General features: G+C 36.8%; 1 protein-coding gene and 1 long non-coding RNA gene across 3 annotated transcripts in view; both read left to right on the top strand.

Moving 5' to 3' along the window:
- The window catches only part of NLK (nemo like kinase), a 165,541-nt gene that overhangs the window by 92,995 nt on the left and 55,100 nt on the right, over window positions 1-17,446 (top strand). For both annotated transcript variants that reach the window (XR_006962280.1, XM_047080744.1), the window contains exons 2-3: window positions 1,575-1,704; window positions 11,757-11,812. Coding sequence is in view for 1 of the 2 variants with exons in the window: in XM_047080744.1 (XP_046936700.1) it covers window positions 1,575-1,704; window positions 11,757-11,812 (186 nt within the window). In the remaining variant the exon portion in view is untranslated. The remainder of the gene's footprint in view (window positions 1-1,574; window positions 1,705-11,756; window positions 11,813-17,446) is intronic.
- LOC124513038 (uncharacterized) overlaps window positions 11,823-17,446 on the top strand; it is a 29,358-nt gene continuing 23,734 nt past the window's right edge. Inside the window, exons 1-2 of the long non-coding RNA XR_006962282.1 lie at window positions 11,823-11,944; window positions 15,858-15,955. This is a non-coding gene — a long non-coding RNA (uncharacterized LOC124513038). The remainder of the gene's footprint in view (window positions 11,945-15,857; window positions 15,956-17,446) is intronic.

Genomic DNA, 17,446 nt, shown 5'->3' with positions numbered 1-17,446 from the left:
CATGGTATTCATAAAGAAGTTTGTATAGTTTTTTGACAGGTTGGTAGATAATAGGAACGCTTCATTTTCAGGAAGGCAGTTTGATGAGTATCTGATTTCTTGTGGACAATAGGAAGAAATTGAGTGATTATGGTTAATTAAATAAGTAATTAATTTTGAATAATAATTGGATACTGGTCTCATAGGTGGTTTCTAGTATTGTATCTGTTGCAGATCTGTTCTGTCCTGTTCTGAACTTTAATTAAATAACTTGGATAAAGGCATTGATAACCTATAGATCAGACTTTTAAATGAAACAAGTCTGGGAGAGACAGCCAAAGCATTGATGGCTGAAACAGGAACTGAAAGATAATGGTCGCCAAGAATGACAGGTAGGAATCAGCAAAATAAATCTGACAGGAATAAATTCTACAGGGATAGCCAGTCGTAGGTGATGGGTGGTAGGAGAAAAAGCTTTAAGATAATTCATGGGGGCGCCTAGGTGGCTCAGTCGGTTAAACATCTGACTCTTGATTTTGGCTCAGGTCATGATCTCGCAGGTTCCTGAGTTCAAGCCCCCAAGTCAGGCTCTGTGCTGAGTGTGGAGCCTATTTGGGATTCTCTCTCTCTTTCCCTCTCTTTCTGCCCCTCCCACACTTGCTCTTTCTCTATTTCTCAAAAATAAATTAAAAAAAGAGTTTAGAATCCTTTACTGAACCATTAAAAAAAAAAGATAATTCACAGAAAATCACTTGCAAAATGGCCAATTGGACATATTTTAACAAATTCAGTGCTTTGTTTCCTTTAACTAATTTGATTTAATGTGTATCATTTGGGTTCAGTCAGAAAAATGGAAACCATACTAGTCTGTCAAACATAGGGAAATGTAATTTAGGGAATTGATTTTATAGGTGTTAGAAGACTAAAGGGTAAAAAAGGGAGACACTGAGCGATTAAAAGAAGCTACAGGAGGCAGCTACCATACTAAGAGCCTTTTAAGGGGCAAAAGGGAAGCTACGTAACCTAGAAGCTACAGCCTAAGCTGGCACTCAGACTTCTGAAGAGAGGACGCTGTTCGGCTATTGTCCAGCTACTGAAATCCATATTACTAAAAGATGTCCATTTATATAAGAAGCCAAAATAATTAGATTGTGTTCTTTATGTTGAACTAAATGTGATTAACATGTGAATTAACATCTCTTCCATCTTGAATTTGGTTCTGAAAATAAAGCATAAAACTAATTTGACTTTGGTTTTGTTAATCTGTACCCGCCCCCATTTTTAAAATGGCTTTACCACTAATTAGCCCTCCTACCGGAGATGTATTGCTAAGTGATCTCTCAGAAAAAGTGTTTATAAATTTAGAGAAGGATTAAAAAAAAAACAAACATGGCAGATGAATTGGGTGGGCTAAACATTCTCTTTGATTATAGGTGTGTACTTTTTAAAAACCTTCTTTCTCACTGATATCTTAAACATTGTTAAGTGGATTGAGTAGTTTAAGATCAAGATAATTGTCATGCTCTGAAACATTGAAGAACAAAGTTTGGAATTGATTTCTCTTCTCTTCCTCTCCCCAAATATTGCTTCTTTAGGTCAGTAACAGATCCAAGAGATGGAAAGAGAGTAGCACTCAAAAAGATGCCCAACGTCTTCCAGAATCTGGTCTCTTGCAAAAGGGTCTTCCGGGAATTGAAGATGTTGTGTTTTTTTAAACATGATAATGTAAGTGAAATTCCTCTTTGGAATAAACTGTTTCCTACGCATGCTTAATTGTGTTAATAGAGAGCAAAAGAGAGTTAAAAGGGAACGTGCAAGTTATTAAGGAGTTTGGAAACCTGAGAAAACTTAGACCCTATTTGTAAACAACGACCAAGTTTAAGTGAATTCTAAGATGTATTGACCTACAGATAAATATTAATTAATGTAAAGCAAATGTTACTATTTAGCTGAGGAACTGTACTAATATTTAACATAAAAGTGTAATATGTAGTCTGAGTGATGTAAGTGGAAATAATTGGCCCCTGATTTTAAATGCTTTATTTATTTGTTTTTAATATTTATTTATTTGTGAGAGAGCACAAGCAGGTGAGGGGCAGAGAGAGAGGGAGACACAGAGTCTGAAGCTCTCTGGGCTGTCAGCACAGAGCCCGACACGGGGCTCGAACTCAGGAGCCACGAGATCATGACCTGAGCCAAAGCCGGATGCTTAGCCGACTGAGCCACCCAGGCAGCCCTTTAAATGCTTTATTTTTAACCTTTAATATTTTTAATCAGATTAACTTAAAGATACAGGAAAAGTTTCTTCTCTTAAAAAACCATATAGCTGTTAAAGTAACATAGGTTAGCTTATTTATGGCTATATTTAAAAATGTCAAGACTCATGAGTGAATAGAATCATTGTGGTTTGAGAGATCGCTTCTCCTCAACTAATCCTGAATTAAACATTTGATACATGTAAAATTTACCTGGAGATATTAGCATTGGACTTTTAAGTTTTCAATTTCACGTGAAAAAAACTGCCTTACATTCTGCATTTGGTTTTCAGCTTACGTTATTTTAATTGCTAACAGAAAAACTTTATCAGAAATATAATAATTTCTTGTGAGTCTGACTGCTCGTTTGCACAGGAACCTTTAGAACTTTGGCCAAAGTGTAGGTCTCATTTTAAGAGAAAAATGTTTAAAAGTTTGAGGTGTTTGGTAAAACTAGGAATATCAAACAAATATATTTATTTGAAACTCCTTGCTTGGGCATATTTCATTTTATTGATGACTTCTCTTGAAATCCGTTTTCCTTAAACTTTTTAAAAAAGTTATTGCTGTCTTTCAGTCATTTGGAACTGCCTAAAAATGTGTTTCTTTCAGTGACTTTTCAAAATACCACTTTTATGACTTGTTCCTCAAATTTTGTAACTAATTTAGAATTATGTCTAGTGCTTGCTTATTTATTTCTCGACTTTGAGTCCCACCCCAACATCAAAGAGTACAAACCCTTATTTACATTGCTAGAAACTCAAGTAAAGGTATCCGTGGTGAAGAAATTTTTTGAAGGAGGCATTAGGAATTTGCTTACTAAGGATTTCAATGGGTTATTACACTCAGACCTATCTTAGCTTCTTTTACAAAGGAAGGATGGTGCATAGTTTCCTATCTATATGTATTAGTATCTTTGCTCATGCATGACTCATTGCTATAGAGTCAAAGGTAGTGTTAGGGAGTCGTGTAAGAAAAGAAACTAAATTTTAAAAAACTTTTTGTGTGTGTGCTGACTTTTTTCATTTTTTAAAATGTTTATTTTGAGAGGGCATGAGCACAGGGGAGAGGCAGAGAGAGAGAGAGGGAGAGGAGAGAGAGAGAGAGAGAGAGAGAGAGAGAGAGAGAGAGAGAGAGAATCCCAAGCAGGCTCCACCCTGTCAGCAGAGCCCAACATGGGGCTCACTCTCACAACTGTGAGATTATGACCTGAGCTGAAATTCACAGTCAGTCGTTTAACCGACTGAGCCAGCCAGACACCCCAAAACAAACTGAATTCTTGAAAATCATACCTATTAAAACATAGCAACCAATTGGAGCTCCTGAGCTCTATGATAAGAGAGTGCTCGTGACTTCTGTAGGAATATTCAAAAGTGAGACAGATAATTGGAGAAGATGGCATGGCACCATTATTTTCTACATGAATTTATGCTGCGCTCCAAGATCTATCTCCAAAAGCATCTCAGGGCCACACACCTGGTATGTGTGGAATGCCAGTCTGAGAGGCAACTGGTGTTTGATGTAGTTAAGGCAACAAATGTTTATTAATTGTGTCCCGTATAGAGGCAGTACTAGGTCACATGGAGGATACAGAAAAAGTTTAAAATACCCTTTTTTGAGGGATCAGGTATTTAACACTTGTTGCTATGTGTCAAGATGTATGCTAGATGCTTTCCATACATGAATTCATTTAATCCTTAACAATCTTGTCAGAGAGTGCTTGTTATCCCTACTTTGCAGAGGAGGAAACCAAAGTTTAGAGTTAAATAACTTGCTCAAGGTCAGGGTGACACAAGATTGGAGTCGAAGTTTGTCTTGCTTCAGAGCCCATGTTCATTAATTCAACAAACATTTATTCTGCATATCCTATATTCCTAAACTACTTTAGCTTCTAGGGCTTTCTACCCTTAAGGAGTTTAGTAATGTGATAAATACTATGATTACAGTGCTTTGGGAGGACTGCCTGCGTGGTTAAGCATTAATGCAAGACAGTCTGTGTTCTGTGAGCGGCAAAAAGCTAGGCAACCAGACCTAGAAGTATATTATAATCACCAAGGTGATCCTTAAAAAGCAGATTCATGGGTCTCATCCCAGACCCACTAAATTAGAATCTCTGGGGTTGAGGCCCAAGGAGCTGCAGTTTTTAAACCTCATGTGAATGCTGCCACACAGCATTATGCTACCATAATATTAAGAAAAAGAGAAATTGTTGTGAGCTTAGAAGCTCAAATATGCTTTAAACGTGGTGGAGGTAAACCTTAAGATGAGCCTTTTGAGATTAAGATTTGATTGAAAGAAGAGGAAAGGAATGCCATGATGAAAATGGCATTTAGAAAGATTAACCTGGCCACTGTAGGAAGGTTGGATTTTAATTTGTGTGGCTTTTAATGTGTCAGGGACTAGCTACAAAGCCCTGGAGGCTTTGGATTTTCTTTTGAACAGAACCTTCAAAGTCACTATATCAGGGGTGCCTGGCTGGCTCAGTCAGAAGAGCATGCAACTCTTGATCTCGGGGTTGTGAGTTCAAGCCCCACATTGGGCATAGAGCTTACTTTAAAAAAAAAAAAAAGTCACATATGAAATTTATTGATTTTAGGTGATCTAATTGAGATACACACACACACACACACGCACACACACACACACTTTTTTTCTTAAAGGACAGGTGGTTCATCATCTTAAAGATAGATTCACCTTGATGTAGCAACTTGGGGAAACATTAATGGGTTTAACTTTCTAAAGATTGTTGTTTAGGCTTATCACTAGAGTCTAGGCAGAATCTGAGCTGTTATAAAATCTGGCAAAAATATGGGGCGCCTGGGTGGCGCAGTCGGTTAAGCGTCTGACTTCAGCCAGGTCACGATCTCGCGGTCCGTGAGTTCGAGCCCCGTGTCAGGCTCTGGGCTGATGGCTCGGAGCCTGGAGCCTGTTTCTGATTCTGTGTCTCCCTCTCTCTCTGCCCCTCCCCCGTTCATGCTCTGTCTCTCTCTGTCCCAAAAATAAATAAACGTTGAAAAAAAAATTAAAAAAAAAAAATCTGGCAAAAATATTCTCTATTTCACCCACCTATGCACTGGTGTACATGTACATGAATGACATAATTGTCGTATTACCGTCATGGAAAGGGCATGATTGAGTTTTTCAATTTTGTACTCCTTTGAGAATCTGATGAAAACTGTGAGTCCTCTTTTGGAAGAATGCACATACACAGAATATTTATGTAATTTGAGGCTTTCACTAGTCCTCTAAAGCCCATTCAGAGCCCCCTTAGGGTCCATTGATTCCTGGGAAGATCCCCAGCAATACAAATCTGGGGCTTTTTCTTGTCCTTAGGCAATACCACTAAGTATGCAGTAGGCAGGCAGTCTCTTTGAAGAATGAGTAAGTGAAAGTGACAGCAAAAAAAGAAATCTCTGAGTCTGGAATGATAACCTCAGTGATCTCTCTCTTGGAGTTACTTTTTCCCAGTCTTTTAATTCTGGAGTATTCTTGAAGGATAGAAAAGACAAAGAGGAGGTAGTGGAGGCAAAGAAGAATGATTTGTTTTTCTTTGTATAATCTGACCTAACTCAGACAGGGCCTCGGGTTCATAAGTAGGGTAAAGAATCATACCAGTGTGGGACCAGTAGGACCCTTCTCTAAATGTAGACATGCTGTTTAGCTGTAGACATTATTAATGCTAGTATTTCTGTTACTGAGGAGTGAAAAGCCAAAGCATGCTGTAGACTGGATTACTTTGCAGTGATTTGGAAAATTTTGTTTGCTGTCTGCCTAAAATTTGTGGTTTTGGGCAGATTCTTAATGTATTTAAAATAACACATTCTCTTGTGTCCATGAATTAGAAAACTCAGTTTGGTTAATCTGCATGTTCTCCCGACACTGACTATATATTCAATGTAATCCCCGTCAAAAACCCAGCAGGGTTTGTATGTATGAGTGTGAGGAAATTGACAAATATTCTAAAGTTTATAGAGATTGAAAAGGCCTAAAATACTCAAGATCGTCTTGAAGAAGTTGAACAAAGTCTGTTCTACAACAAACATGTAAATTAATTAAAAGTAAATTGTAGACTTAAATGTGAAAGGTAAAATAATAAAGTTTCTGTAATAAAACAGGAAAATATCTTCTCAAGACTTTGAGATAAAGATTTCTTTAATGAGGCAAGTAAAGCATTAACCATTTAAAAAAAAAAAAACATGGCTAAACTGGACACCATTGACCTTAAAAATTAATGCTCATCAAAAGTTGAAGAGAATGAAAAGACAGACCTCAGACATATATTCAACAAAAAACTTGTTTTCAGAATATATTATGTTATAGACAACTATAAATATTTAGAATTTGAGAAGACCATTAGAAATAAATATTTTACTTGACATTTTTTGGACTGCAAATTCTGTATCTAAACATCACATATCTTATAAATTTCTTTTTTTTTTAATTTTTTAATGTTTATTTATTATTGAGAAACAGAGCATGAGCAGGGGAGGGGTAGAGAGAAGGGGAGACACAGAATCGGAAGTAGGCTCCAGGCTCTGAGCTGTCAACACAGAGCCCGACTTGGGGCTTGAACTCAAAAACCGCGAGATCATGACCGGAGCCGAAGTCGGATGCTTAACCAACTGAGCCACCCAGGCGCCCCATAAACATCACATTTCTTAAAAAGAGCTTCTACAGATCAAGAATTTTTGCCCATTAGTAAAAGACTTAAGAATTTCACAAAAGAGGATAAGCAATGGCTAATAAGCATATGACAAAGTGTTCAAAGTCGTTAGTCATCAGAGAAAGGTAAATTAAACCATGATGAGATATTAATATACCCACCAGATTGGCTAAAATCAAAAAGACTGAAAATACCTAGTGTTGACAAGAATGTAAATCAGCTGAAGTTCTTAACATTGCTGGTAAGAGTATAAATTTGTAAAACCACTTGGGAAAACTGGCAGTTTCTACTAAAGCTAAACACACATCTACCCAGTGATCCAGCAGTTATACTCCTTGGTATACTCAGGACAAACCACATGTCCACCAAAAGACATGTACGAGAGTATTCATGGCTGCTTTATTCATAATACCTAGAAATTGGAAACAACCCAAATGTCTGCTGGCAGTACTCTGGATAAGTACATTGTGTTATATTCCACTCACACAATGGTGTACTACACATCAATAAAAAGGATGAACCATTGATCCACACATCAACAGGGATGAATTTCATAGGCATAACAATAAGTGACAAAAGTCATAAACAAAAGTGGAAACATGATGGTGGAAAATTAGTGATCACCAAGCTCTGCCATCTACATTTGACAGACTTAGAGCTTGCCTTTGCCGTCTCCAGGGCACTTTGGAAAGGAGAACTGAGATTTGAATCATTCTTTATGATTTAATTTGTATAAAAGTTCAAGGATAGGCAAAACGAGTCTGTGGTGATGGAAACGAAAATGGTGGTGACCTCTGAACAGGGGTGGGTTTTGACTAGAAAGGAACAAGAGGACCTTCTGAGATGTTGAAATGCTTAACTTCTTGATCAGATTTTAACCGTGGAGTAAAAATTCATCATATTACATACTTTGTGTAAAATTAATCAAATTATACACTTAGGATTTTCATACTTTATATTATAACTCTATTAAAAATAATAGTAATTACATAGTCACTACCTTAAAGAACTTAAAATCTGCTGGGGGGTGAGAATGGGGAAGGGAAAATTCCTTTGCTTAAACATGGGATTTAATGAAGAGTTAAATATCTAGTTTTTGTGATCTTAAATAGATTAGGATTATTTATAGCAGTTTTATTGATAAAGGACTAAGAAAAAGAAGCCATGTACACCTCATGTAACCAATGTATAGTAAATCTTAACATCACAGGTTAAAATTCTAAAAAACAGCCACTATAATGGGCTTTTGTCGAGTTCTTAAAAGATCTGAGAAATGTGCTGAGACACTGTTTGGTAATGCCCATTATTTAAGGATGTATTTTAGTTCATTTTTTAATTAGACAAGTCTGCTTACCGTTTTTTTTTTTTGTTTGTTTTTTGTTTTTTTTTTTTTTTGTTTTTTTTTGTATTTGAGATCCTTTGAAGAGTTGGTGGTATTTTGGGATACTTTGACTCTTTACAAGTCAAAGTCTTTACAAGCGTCCTCCTATTTACATCATAAGGCTAATCCCACACACTTTATTCCCACAAATAATAGTGGGGTTATAGAGGGACTCAGGCTATTTATATAGGGAGTCAGGCATGAAGTCTGGAGTTTGAAACTGCTACTATTCCTTCTCACTTATTTACATCACTTCTGAGATTCCTGGATCATTTCTGCTTATTTAAGCATTGTTTTTGACCCCTGGAAATAACAGTGGATGCCGTTTTCTGATAAGCATTTTGAGATAAAATAACGGTAATATAAAAAACAGGAGTTTAAAAAATTCCAAGCAGAGTTTAAAATATTGTATCTTTGAAGCTAACAATCCCAGCTAAATGCTTTAGTGCAAATGTCTAACCCTGTTTTATATGGCTTTTCTACAAAAAGCCTCATCAAACCTGGAATAAGAAAGCCTCATTCTTCTCCATCAGGCTTTAAAATGTATGGTTGTCACTTTCTCTAGATAACCTCTAATTATAGCAGATAGATTTGAAGTGTAAAATAGCTTTGTCTAATGGACGCTGTCACTCATTGCATTCTGCTTTCCCCCAAGACAGAATGTATTTGTTCAGATACAGAGCTGAGAGTCCGAAAGATGTCAAGTAAAACACTAATTTCTAACTGTCGTCTTCAAGCATCATCAAATATTCATGTTAAAAATTGTTCTATCACATAATGAGAAATGAATTTGCGTGAATTTGTGACACTAGCTAATTATAGGGTTTTAAACTTATAGGAATGAAATAATTTATCTTTCATATGATAAAAATTATGTTTTGAAGAAACTGGAAAATCTGTTATCTTTCATCTGTACCAAGATTCTAAGTATAAACATTTTAATTCAGAAAGGAAAGATCAAGATTCTTTATAAAACATATTAACTATTTTCAAACTTTTAAGTGTAACTGGCTTTAAAGTGTGAGTAAACTGTTTCTGATTCTGTGTCTCCCTCTCTCTCTGCCCCTCCCCCGTTCATGCTCTGTCTCTCTCTGTCCCAAAAATAAATAAAAAATGTTGGAAAAAAAAAAAAAAAGGGGGCGCCTGGGTGGCGCAGTCGGTTAAGCGTCCGACTTCAGCCAGGTCACGATCTCGCGGTCCGTGAGTTCGAGCCCCGTGTCGGGCTCTGGGCTGATGGCTCAGAGCCTGGAGCCTGTTTCCGATTCTGTGTCTCCCTCTCTCTCTGCCCCTCCCCCGTTCATGCTGTGTCTCTCTCTGTCCCAAAAATAAATTAAAAATGTTGAAAAAAAAATTTTAAAGTGTGAGTAAAGACTTTTTCATTACAGGAGGTTTTAGTTTACATTTAGAATTTTAAAGTGACAAATGCTTGGCTGAGAAAAAAAACCAATGAGCAGAGTTTCTTCCACATATAAATTGCAAGGGGAAAAGAAAAAGAGGAGAAATCTGTAGGTTAAAACTTAAAACACAAATCAACCATCATATGTAAATCTTATTTAGCTCCTGATTTAGACTAGAAAACTTTAAGAAAGAAAAGAAAATTAGAAATTTGAGGACTGGATGTTTGGTGGTATTAAAAAGCATAACATTTTTAGATCTGATAATTGTATTTTTGAAAAGTTTTTGTCTTTGGGGCACCTGGGTGGCTCAGTTGGTTAAGCGCCCAACTTCAGCTCAGGTCACGATCTCCCAGTTTGTGAGTTTGAGCCCCACATTTGTCTCTCTGCACTCCCCCAACTCTCACGTGCACTTTATCTCTCTCTCAAAATAAACATTTTTTAGAAATCTAAAATAATAGGGGTGCCTGGGTGGCTCAGTCAGTTAAGCATCAGACTTCAGCTCAGAGCATGATCTCATGGTTCTTGAGTTTGAGCCCCACATCAGGCTCTGTACTGATGGCTTGGAACCTGGAGCCTGTTTCAGATTGTGTGTCTCCTTATCTGCCCCTCCCCCACTCGTGCTCGCACGTACTCTCTCTCTCTCTCTCAAAAATAAGCATTAAAAAAATTGTTTTTTTAATCTAAAAAAATAAAATAAAAGTTTTTGTCTTTTAGTGGTACTGATGTATGGCTGAAATAGGTCTGCTATTTGTATCAGAATTACGTAGGGAGAGTAGAAGATAAAGACAGATGAAACAAGAATGGCCATATGTAGAAACTAAGGCCGGGTATTGATTCCATGAGCATTCTTGATACTATTCTGTGCAGTTTTAAATATTTGAAATTCTCCATAATAAAAAAATTGTTTTTCTTAAAAAATTTGTACCACGCAGTTTATTTCCCGTTTTTTGGTTTTTGTTTTTTTTTTTGTATTGGTAACCATGAATTTTATTTTGTGGACATCTACTGTGGCATGCATCTGTACAAACCTTTTAGGCAGTGACAATTTATTTCCTGTTAAATAACTTCTACATCCTTTGAGCCTGGTATTTCTCATTAGTTAGATAGGTTCAGATTCTTAAGTGTGACATCATAGATGGGACTTACAAGAATAGCTGGACAGCTGGTAGGGGAAGAAAGCCTATTTGTTATGTTTCAAAGGCAGAAGTGACATTGGTAGTATGCTGCTTTTATAAAGGACTTGAATTTCAGATGCCTTAAAGTCTTTTTTCCACCCTGGTGTCTTCTTTTTTTGTACTTGGAATAAAATCCAAAATGCTTAACAAAATTTAAAGCGATTCTATATGATATATCCCCTGCCTTCCTCTTCTGTTTTATCCCAGTCTATTTTCCTCCCACCCTCTATGTTCCATAAGCACTGGCATTTCTGTTTCTAGAATTTGTCTGGTTCCTTCTTGCTGAATTCAGTGCCTTTATATTACCTACTCATTGCCTGACCAACTCCTATTCAGCCTTCAACTCTTAGCGTTAAACTCAAGGGAAACTTTTTCTCCCCATTCCTCTGGACTTTTTCTCTTCAAATAATAGATGTCATAATTACATAGTTGTGTAACTGTTTGCTTGCTTGCTTGTTTGTTTAATGCTTTCCTCTCTACTTATCATGAGAGCAGGGATGATACTCAGTATAACTGGAGGGCCTACCCCTATGCCTGCCAGGTAGAATGTACTTAGTAAACATTTTTTTGAACAGAGGAATAAAGAAATGAATGGTAGGTATGGCTCCTCATGCTCTTAGAGCAACACTGGTTGTTAAAAATAGGGCATTTCTTTTCAACACACTCTCCGTGAAGGGGTCTGGTAGCTCATTTTAGTTGAGATTGAAGTATCTTTTACATGATAAGTTTACAAACCCCTCTTAATATTCAGGACTGTTCCTTGACTGGCACATTTAGTTAATCTCAGTGGACAATTGTAACTAAGTCTTAAATCATTAAAGAGTTAATAGTATTTACTTGCATTTATGTCATTTTGCTTCCTTTTTAGTTCTCTAAATTTGACTTTTTTTTTTTTTCCTTTCTTAGGTACTCTCTGCCCTTGACATACTCCAACCTCCACACATTGACTATTTTGAAGAAATGTATCCTAACCAGGGAATGTGAAAGAAGGGGACAATTTTTTATTAATTTGTTCTTCTAGCACCTTTTGGGGTTCATGTTTTAAGGCGTATAAAATCTCATCCTTGCAAAGGTGGTTGAGTACCTGGAACCAGGTAATTTTGAAATCCCAAGTATCTGACAGAGAGCAGTATTATCAATATATCCTGAACGGTGATACCATAAAACAGTACATAATCTCCACACAGCCTTATGAGATAGGTTATTACCATCCCCATTTTGCAGATGAAACCAATGAGGCAGCTGTGTTGTGTGGAACTCAAGAAAGTGCTCTTGTTGCTATATAACAACTGCCTGTCAGTTAAGAAGATACTACTGCCCTTTTTTTCTGCAACTTGGGGTAAGGTGAAAATTAAAGAGATAATGTAAGTCCGATGTCCCAGGTTCTTTGGAATGTGGTGGTGGTGGTAATGGTGATAGTCATAACTTACAAACGTTTTTATCATATGAGTTTATTTAATCCCTATGACAACCATCTGGGAAAGATAGGATTCTTCCCACTTTACAGAAAAGGAAATTGAGGCACCAAAGATTTCAAAACAAAACAAAACAAAAAAAAAAAAAAAAAAACTTGACCAAGATCACAGAGCTAGTAAATATTGAGACTGAGGTTCAATTCCAGACAGTCTGACTCTGTGGTCTTTATTTCAACTCCTACCTATATGATACTCTCAGAATAGAGGCATTAACATTATATTACTACTGTTAACATGTAAAAATAGTATGTCAAGTATCATGGATAATAATAAACTGTAAAATAATGCCTAGTTATAGCTCCGGGGACTGTGCATGGAAAAAAAAAAAATTGGGACATAGGTTAGCCCTAGGCAAAGCATCACCATTTACCATTCTGCATGTAACTTGGTAAAACTTTAAGTGAAAGACAGGGAATCCTAAATCCTTGAATTCGGTGAGCTTGTGATAGTGCAATTTATTCACTTTAGGCTTTTAATTAACACCAGGCCTATGACTTAGAATGGAAACCAGTATAAAAGCATGATACTTTTTCTGACTTAGCAGTGAGATAAAAATTTCATTCTTACACAGGTGGCAGGTAATTCTGTACTAGACAATTGTCTTTGATAATTTCCTTAGTAACTGGGACCAGTTAAGAACTTCCCTAAGGGAAAGAGAATGGCTGAGCTGACTGGGGAATTGGGAAACATTATGAAGTGATAGAATTGTCATCGATCACCACTGCTGGGATGTTTTGATCCGATAAACCAAAAGCTCTTGAATGCTGTAATCTTCGGTGTTGCTTCAACCCACAGATCTTTTATGGAACTAACAAAGGCTTAACTCAGTGGACTTGGGGTGCTCCAACGCTGAACACTCCAAAGACAGGACTGGGCCTTGACCAGCTCCTGGCTGATAAGAGTGTCCTTGTATACCTGAGATCTTGGGCCAGGTTGGATGGTTCTGACCTACGCTTTTTTAAAAAGTACAGAATTATCCTAAGGATAGATGATTTGAGAATGTATGTTCTTTTTTCCTCAGCTACAGATCAGTAGTAGCAACTGTGGAGAAAGCATTGATGATTCCATTTCATAGACTTCCTGAAATTACCCAGCTCCTCGCTGAAGAAGGGAACTAGTGGGAGTGGGGCCATACTTGTGTCATTCATCAGAAGTAACTTCTGTACCTGGTCAGGAGTCACCTACTTTATCCTTTTAGTTGGTGGGAAAGGAGCCTACTTATTAGAAGGCATTCCTATGAATGCGTAATGCTATTTCTGCCTGTTTGGAAATGAGGTTGCTGACAACAAACCTTGAAATTAGAAGAAATCTTTATTAAATAAGAATTTTATTGTATTATAGGTTGTGTCACGGGTCCCCAAGATCACCCTCGGGTTCCATGATTTGCTGAAAGAACTCACAGGATCCAGGAAGGATCTACTTGGCTACAGTTTATTACAGCAAAATGATACAGATTAAATCAGCAAAGGAGAAAGGTATACAGGCAGAGTCCAGGAGAAACCAGGCACAAAGTTCCAGTTGTCCTCCCAGTAGAATTGTACAGATCTTGCTTAATTCTCCCAGCAACATTGAATGACAATACAGGCAAATGTTGTCAACCAGAGAAGCTCACCAGATCCTTAGTGTCCAGGGCTTTTATTGGAGGTCAGTCAGGTGGGCCTAGAGCAGGCACAGGGCTGACCTTAGCTGCTCAGTCTCCAGCCCTCTTCCTTTTTCCCCCACCCAGAGGTTAAACTAATACAGCTGCCCCAAGGCCCCAGGCAAACAAAAACAGGTGTCACCATAAATCACATTGTTAGCATAAACTATCTGGTGTGACCAAAGCCCCAGGTATACTAAGATGCTCTTATGAGGCAGGATATTGCAAGACCTCAAAGGTTATTTCCCAGGAGCTGGTCATGAGCTAGTCCTAAAGACTTTTGGGACGTATAGGACGTATAGATCTCTGCTGAGTTAACCCTTTATTGCACATAAGCCATCTGTGGGGAAAGAACGTGTTCAAATAAGATAATTGGCGTGTATGGATATATTTAATAAAATGCCATTTATATTAGATTCTCTTCACTGAACACTTAGCTAATTCATAATATTCATTTTGTGTCTTACAGTTTAAGCATGAATTGTTTATATCAGGCATTAATTTTTTTTGTACTTGGGTTTGTCATTCTTTTAAAAACCTTCTGTGTGCTTCTGTAAGCTAGTGGTTCTCAATCATTCATCATTATTGACCATAATTGGACTCTGGGAGATCCTTGAATCATTATTATTTAAGATCCTTGCAGAGCAGAGGAAAAGTTAGCATAGTTATGGTTTAAAACCATGAGTGACATGGAGTGCCTGGGTGGCTCAGTTGGTCGAGCGTCTGACTTTGGCTCAGGTCATGATCTCCAGGTTTGTGAGTTTGAGCCCTGCCCGCGTCAGGCTCTGTGCTGACAGCTCAGAGCCTGGAACCTCCTTTGGATTCTATGTCTCCCTCTTTCTCTGCCCCTCCCGCAATCATGCTCTGCCTCTCTCTCTGTCTCTCTCTCTCTCTCTCTCTCTCTCAATAATATAATAAATAAATGTTAAAAAAAATTTTTTCTAAACTATGAGTGACATAGATAGTATAGTACCTGTTGGTGGCTAATTTCAGCCCATTTCATTAGTTGGCAGAATGTTTCTGTGAAATTTCTCTCTCCGGAATTGTTCATGAATGTTTAAAAGTCTTTGCTGTAAAATATTTGCAGAACCATCTGGTGTACCATTTACTTAAATGTTTTAATTTATTTTTTTAAGGTTTTCTTTTTTTTTTTTTTTTTTTTTAGTAATCTCTACACCCCATGTGGGGCTTGAACTCACAACCCTGAAATCAAGAGTCACGTACCTCCAACTGAGCCAGCCAGGTGCTCCTAAAAGTTTTACTTTTTTATTTAATTTTTTACCTTCAAGTTAAAAAATTGACACCTGTTGCTTTCATTGTAATTAGTTGGCTACGGAAGAATCTTTCAAACTTAAACCTCACTTATTCTTGTTTCCTGTTTAATTTTTAGCTATATGTAGAATCATGCACAGAATAGAGGTGTTTTCCAGTGGTGGTGCTATTTGGAAAACACTGAATCCTTTTACATAAAAAGGAGTCATTCCTGTAGCTGCCCCAGGATTATAAAGACTCTTAGGAAGGCATGACTTAGCCTGGAGTACAGGATACTAAAAATCTGTGTTTTAGAAGAGCTAGTAAATGGAAATATAAGAAATGCCTTAATTATATATAAGCACTACTTTCGGTGACTCTTTTAATATCAGTATGAAGTTTTTGTTGTAGCCAAAGCAAAAAAAAAATTCCTTCTGTTTCCCTCTGAAAAATAAGAAACCTTACTACCAAAACACAAAAATATTGAAGATTAATAATATCTCAAGCTAGTATTTGATTTCAGCTTAATGTATTATTCATCTGTGTCAGCAGCTCCCTCTGTAGTATCTGAAAAACATGGCATACACATTACACATGGTTTTAGACATTTTTTTTTTTAATTGGAGGATTGTGTCTTTGCAGATTTTAGAATGGATAATATTTTGAGTTTTAAATGTGTGATCATGGAATTGTGCTTTGAAGATACTTTTTGAGGTCTGTTTGAGGCTCTGTCATTTTAGGTAAGTTCTAAGTATGTTGCTATGCATCTAATGGATGTTTTAATATTTAAAGTTGATAAAGGAATCAGTTCATAGAGTCAGAAGTATATATTTATCATATTATAATTTAATCTTCCACTGTACATACAGAGCCACATCATTGCACTTTTTTCTAAGATTAAAAACTTGGGATGTTACGTTGCATATGTAACTGTTAGTACAGAAACATTTTAAATTAGAAGATCTCTTTGATTGAATAGTTCGTATCATTTTAGAAAATCTGAGGTCTATGAACATTTTGATGTAATCAGATATATAATAAGAGTATTAAGCATATACTATTATGCAGTTAATCCTGTTTTTTCCTGAAACTGTGAAAAAGTGATTACATCAGTGCCCACCAAAAATTTGGCCTGAGTTTTCAAAGACCATGCATCTTTAGATAGCTCCTTAAGCAACTTTGAAAAAGACAATGTCTGGACTATAACTGTTTACAAATCTACCTACAGGATGCAACAGATTTAGCATGAATCATATATGGAAGGAACAATAAATTCTACCATGATCTCTGCATCTTGTAGCTTTTCTGTTTTCGTATTTTTAAAATCTAATAATTAAGAAAAGTTCTGTATTTTTTTAACTGAACTTTTAGCCGTTAAAGGATTGCATTATTCATTTTGCACTTTGAGTTTCTATTTGGAAACCTGTATGAAAACACTTCGGCACTTAATTACTTTGAGCCTACTGAAATTTAACCCAAGAGAAACCAGTTGTAATTATTTGATTGAAAATCATTATTTATCGTCCTTCAGTCAGGAATTTGAATTGTATACATAAACATGCCCTTTCCTAGAAAGTACTGGATGCCTGCTGGATTGGAAATAAAAATTTGGCTTGCTTTGGGAAAAGTTTATTTTGAACTTGACACATAATGAAACATTATCTTAGTGTTTTACGGAGGAGAATATGGGCAGAGCAGGTTATCTGCATTCGAAGCAATTTCGGCCTAAAACCAGTGGAAAGGAGCAGTCTAATAGGGTGTCCATGTGTCCTGGTTTGCAAGGATTCCCGGATTTTACCTGATGTCCTCGTATAATTATTAATTAACAAGTTCCTCCTTTTACTTTCACAAGTGTCCCTATTTGGATAATAGGTTTGGCTTATGCAGGCATTGTTTAAACAGGAATCTCTTGTCATAAATGCAGCGAGGGAGCCTACATGCCCATTTGACCAGTTGAGAACCCTTGGTAGGAGTAATGTAGTTTTGGGCTCCCAGATGCATTCATTCAATTTTAACTGACAGTATTTGTATACTGTATTTTATAGGAACATTTTGTAATTTAAAGAATACACAATACATGATTGCTTGGTGCTGTGAAACAGCTCTATAACCCGCAGAGAATCTTAGGAGTCTGTGAAGAGCTAAGAACAAACAAAATGAAATATGTATTTGCATATGTAAGTGCACTCTTACTCTGCATCAGACAGTACCAGCAAGGACCAGAAATCTGC

This window comes from Lynx rufus, unplaced genomic scaffold (genome assembly GCF_022079265.1).
Source record: "Lynx rufus isolate CCGP_SWC_20201006 ecotype Redwood Valley unplaced genomic scaffold, mLynRuf1.p SCAF_18, whole genome shotgun sequence".
Taxonomy (NCBI): Eukaryota; Metazoa; Chordata; class Mammalia; order Carnivora; family Felidae; genus Lynx; species Lynx rufus.
Note: the sequence above shows the minus strand (reverse complement) of the source record. Positions and strands in the feature narration are given on the sequence as shown.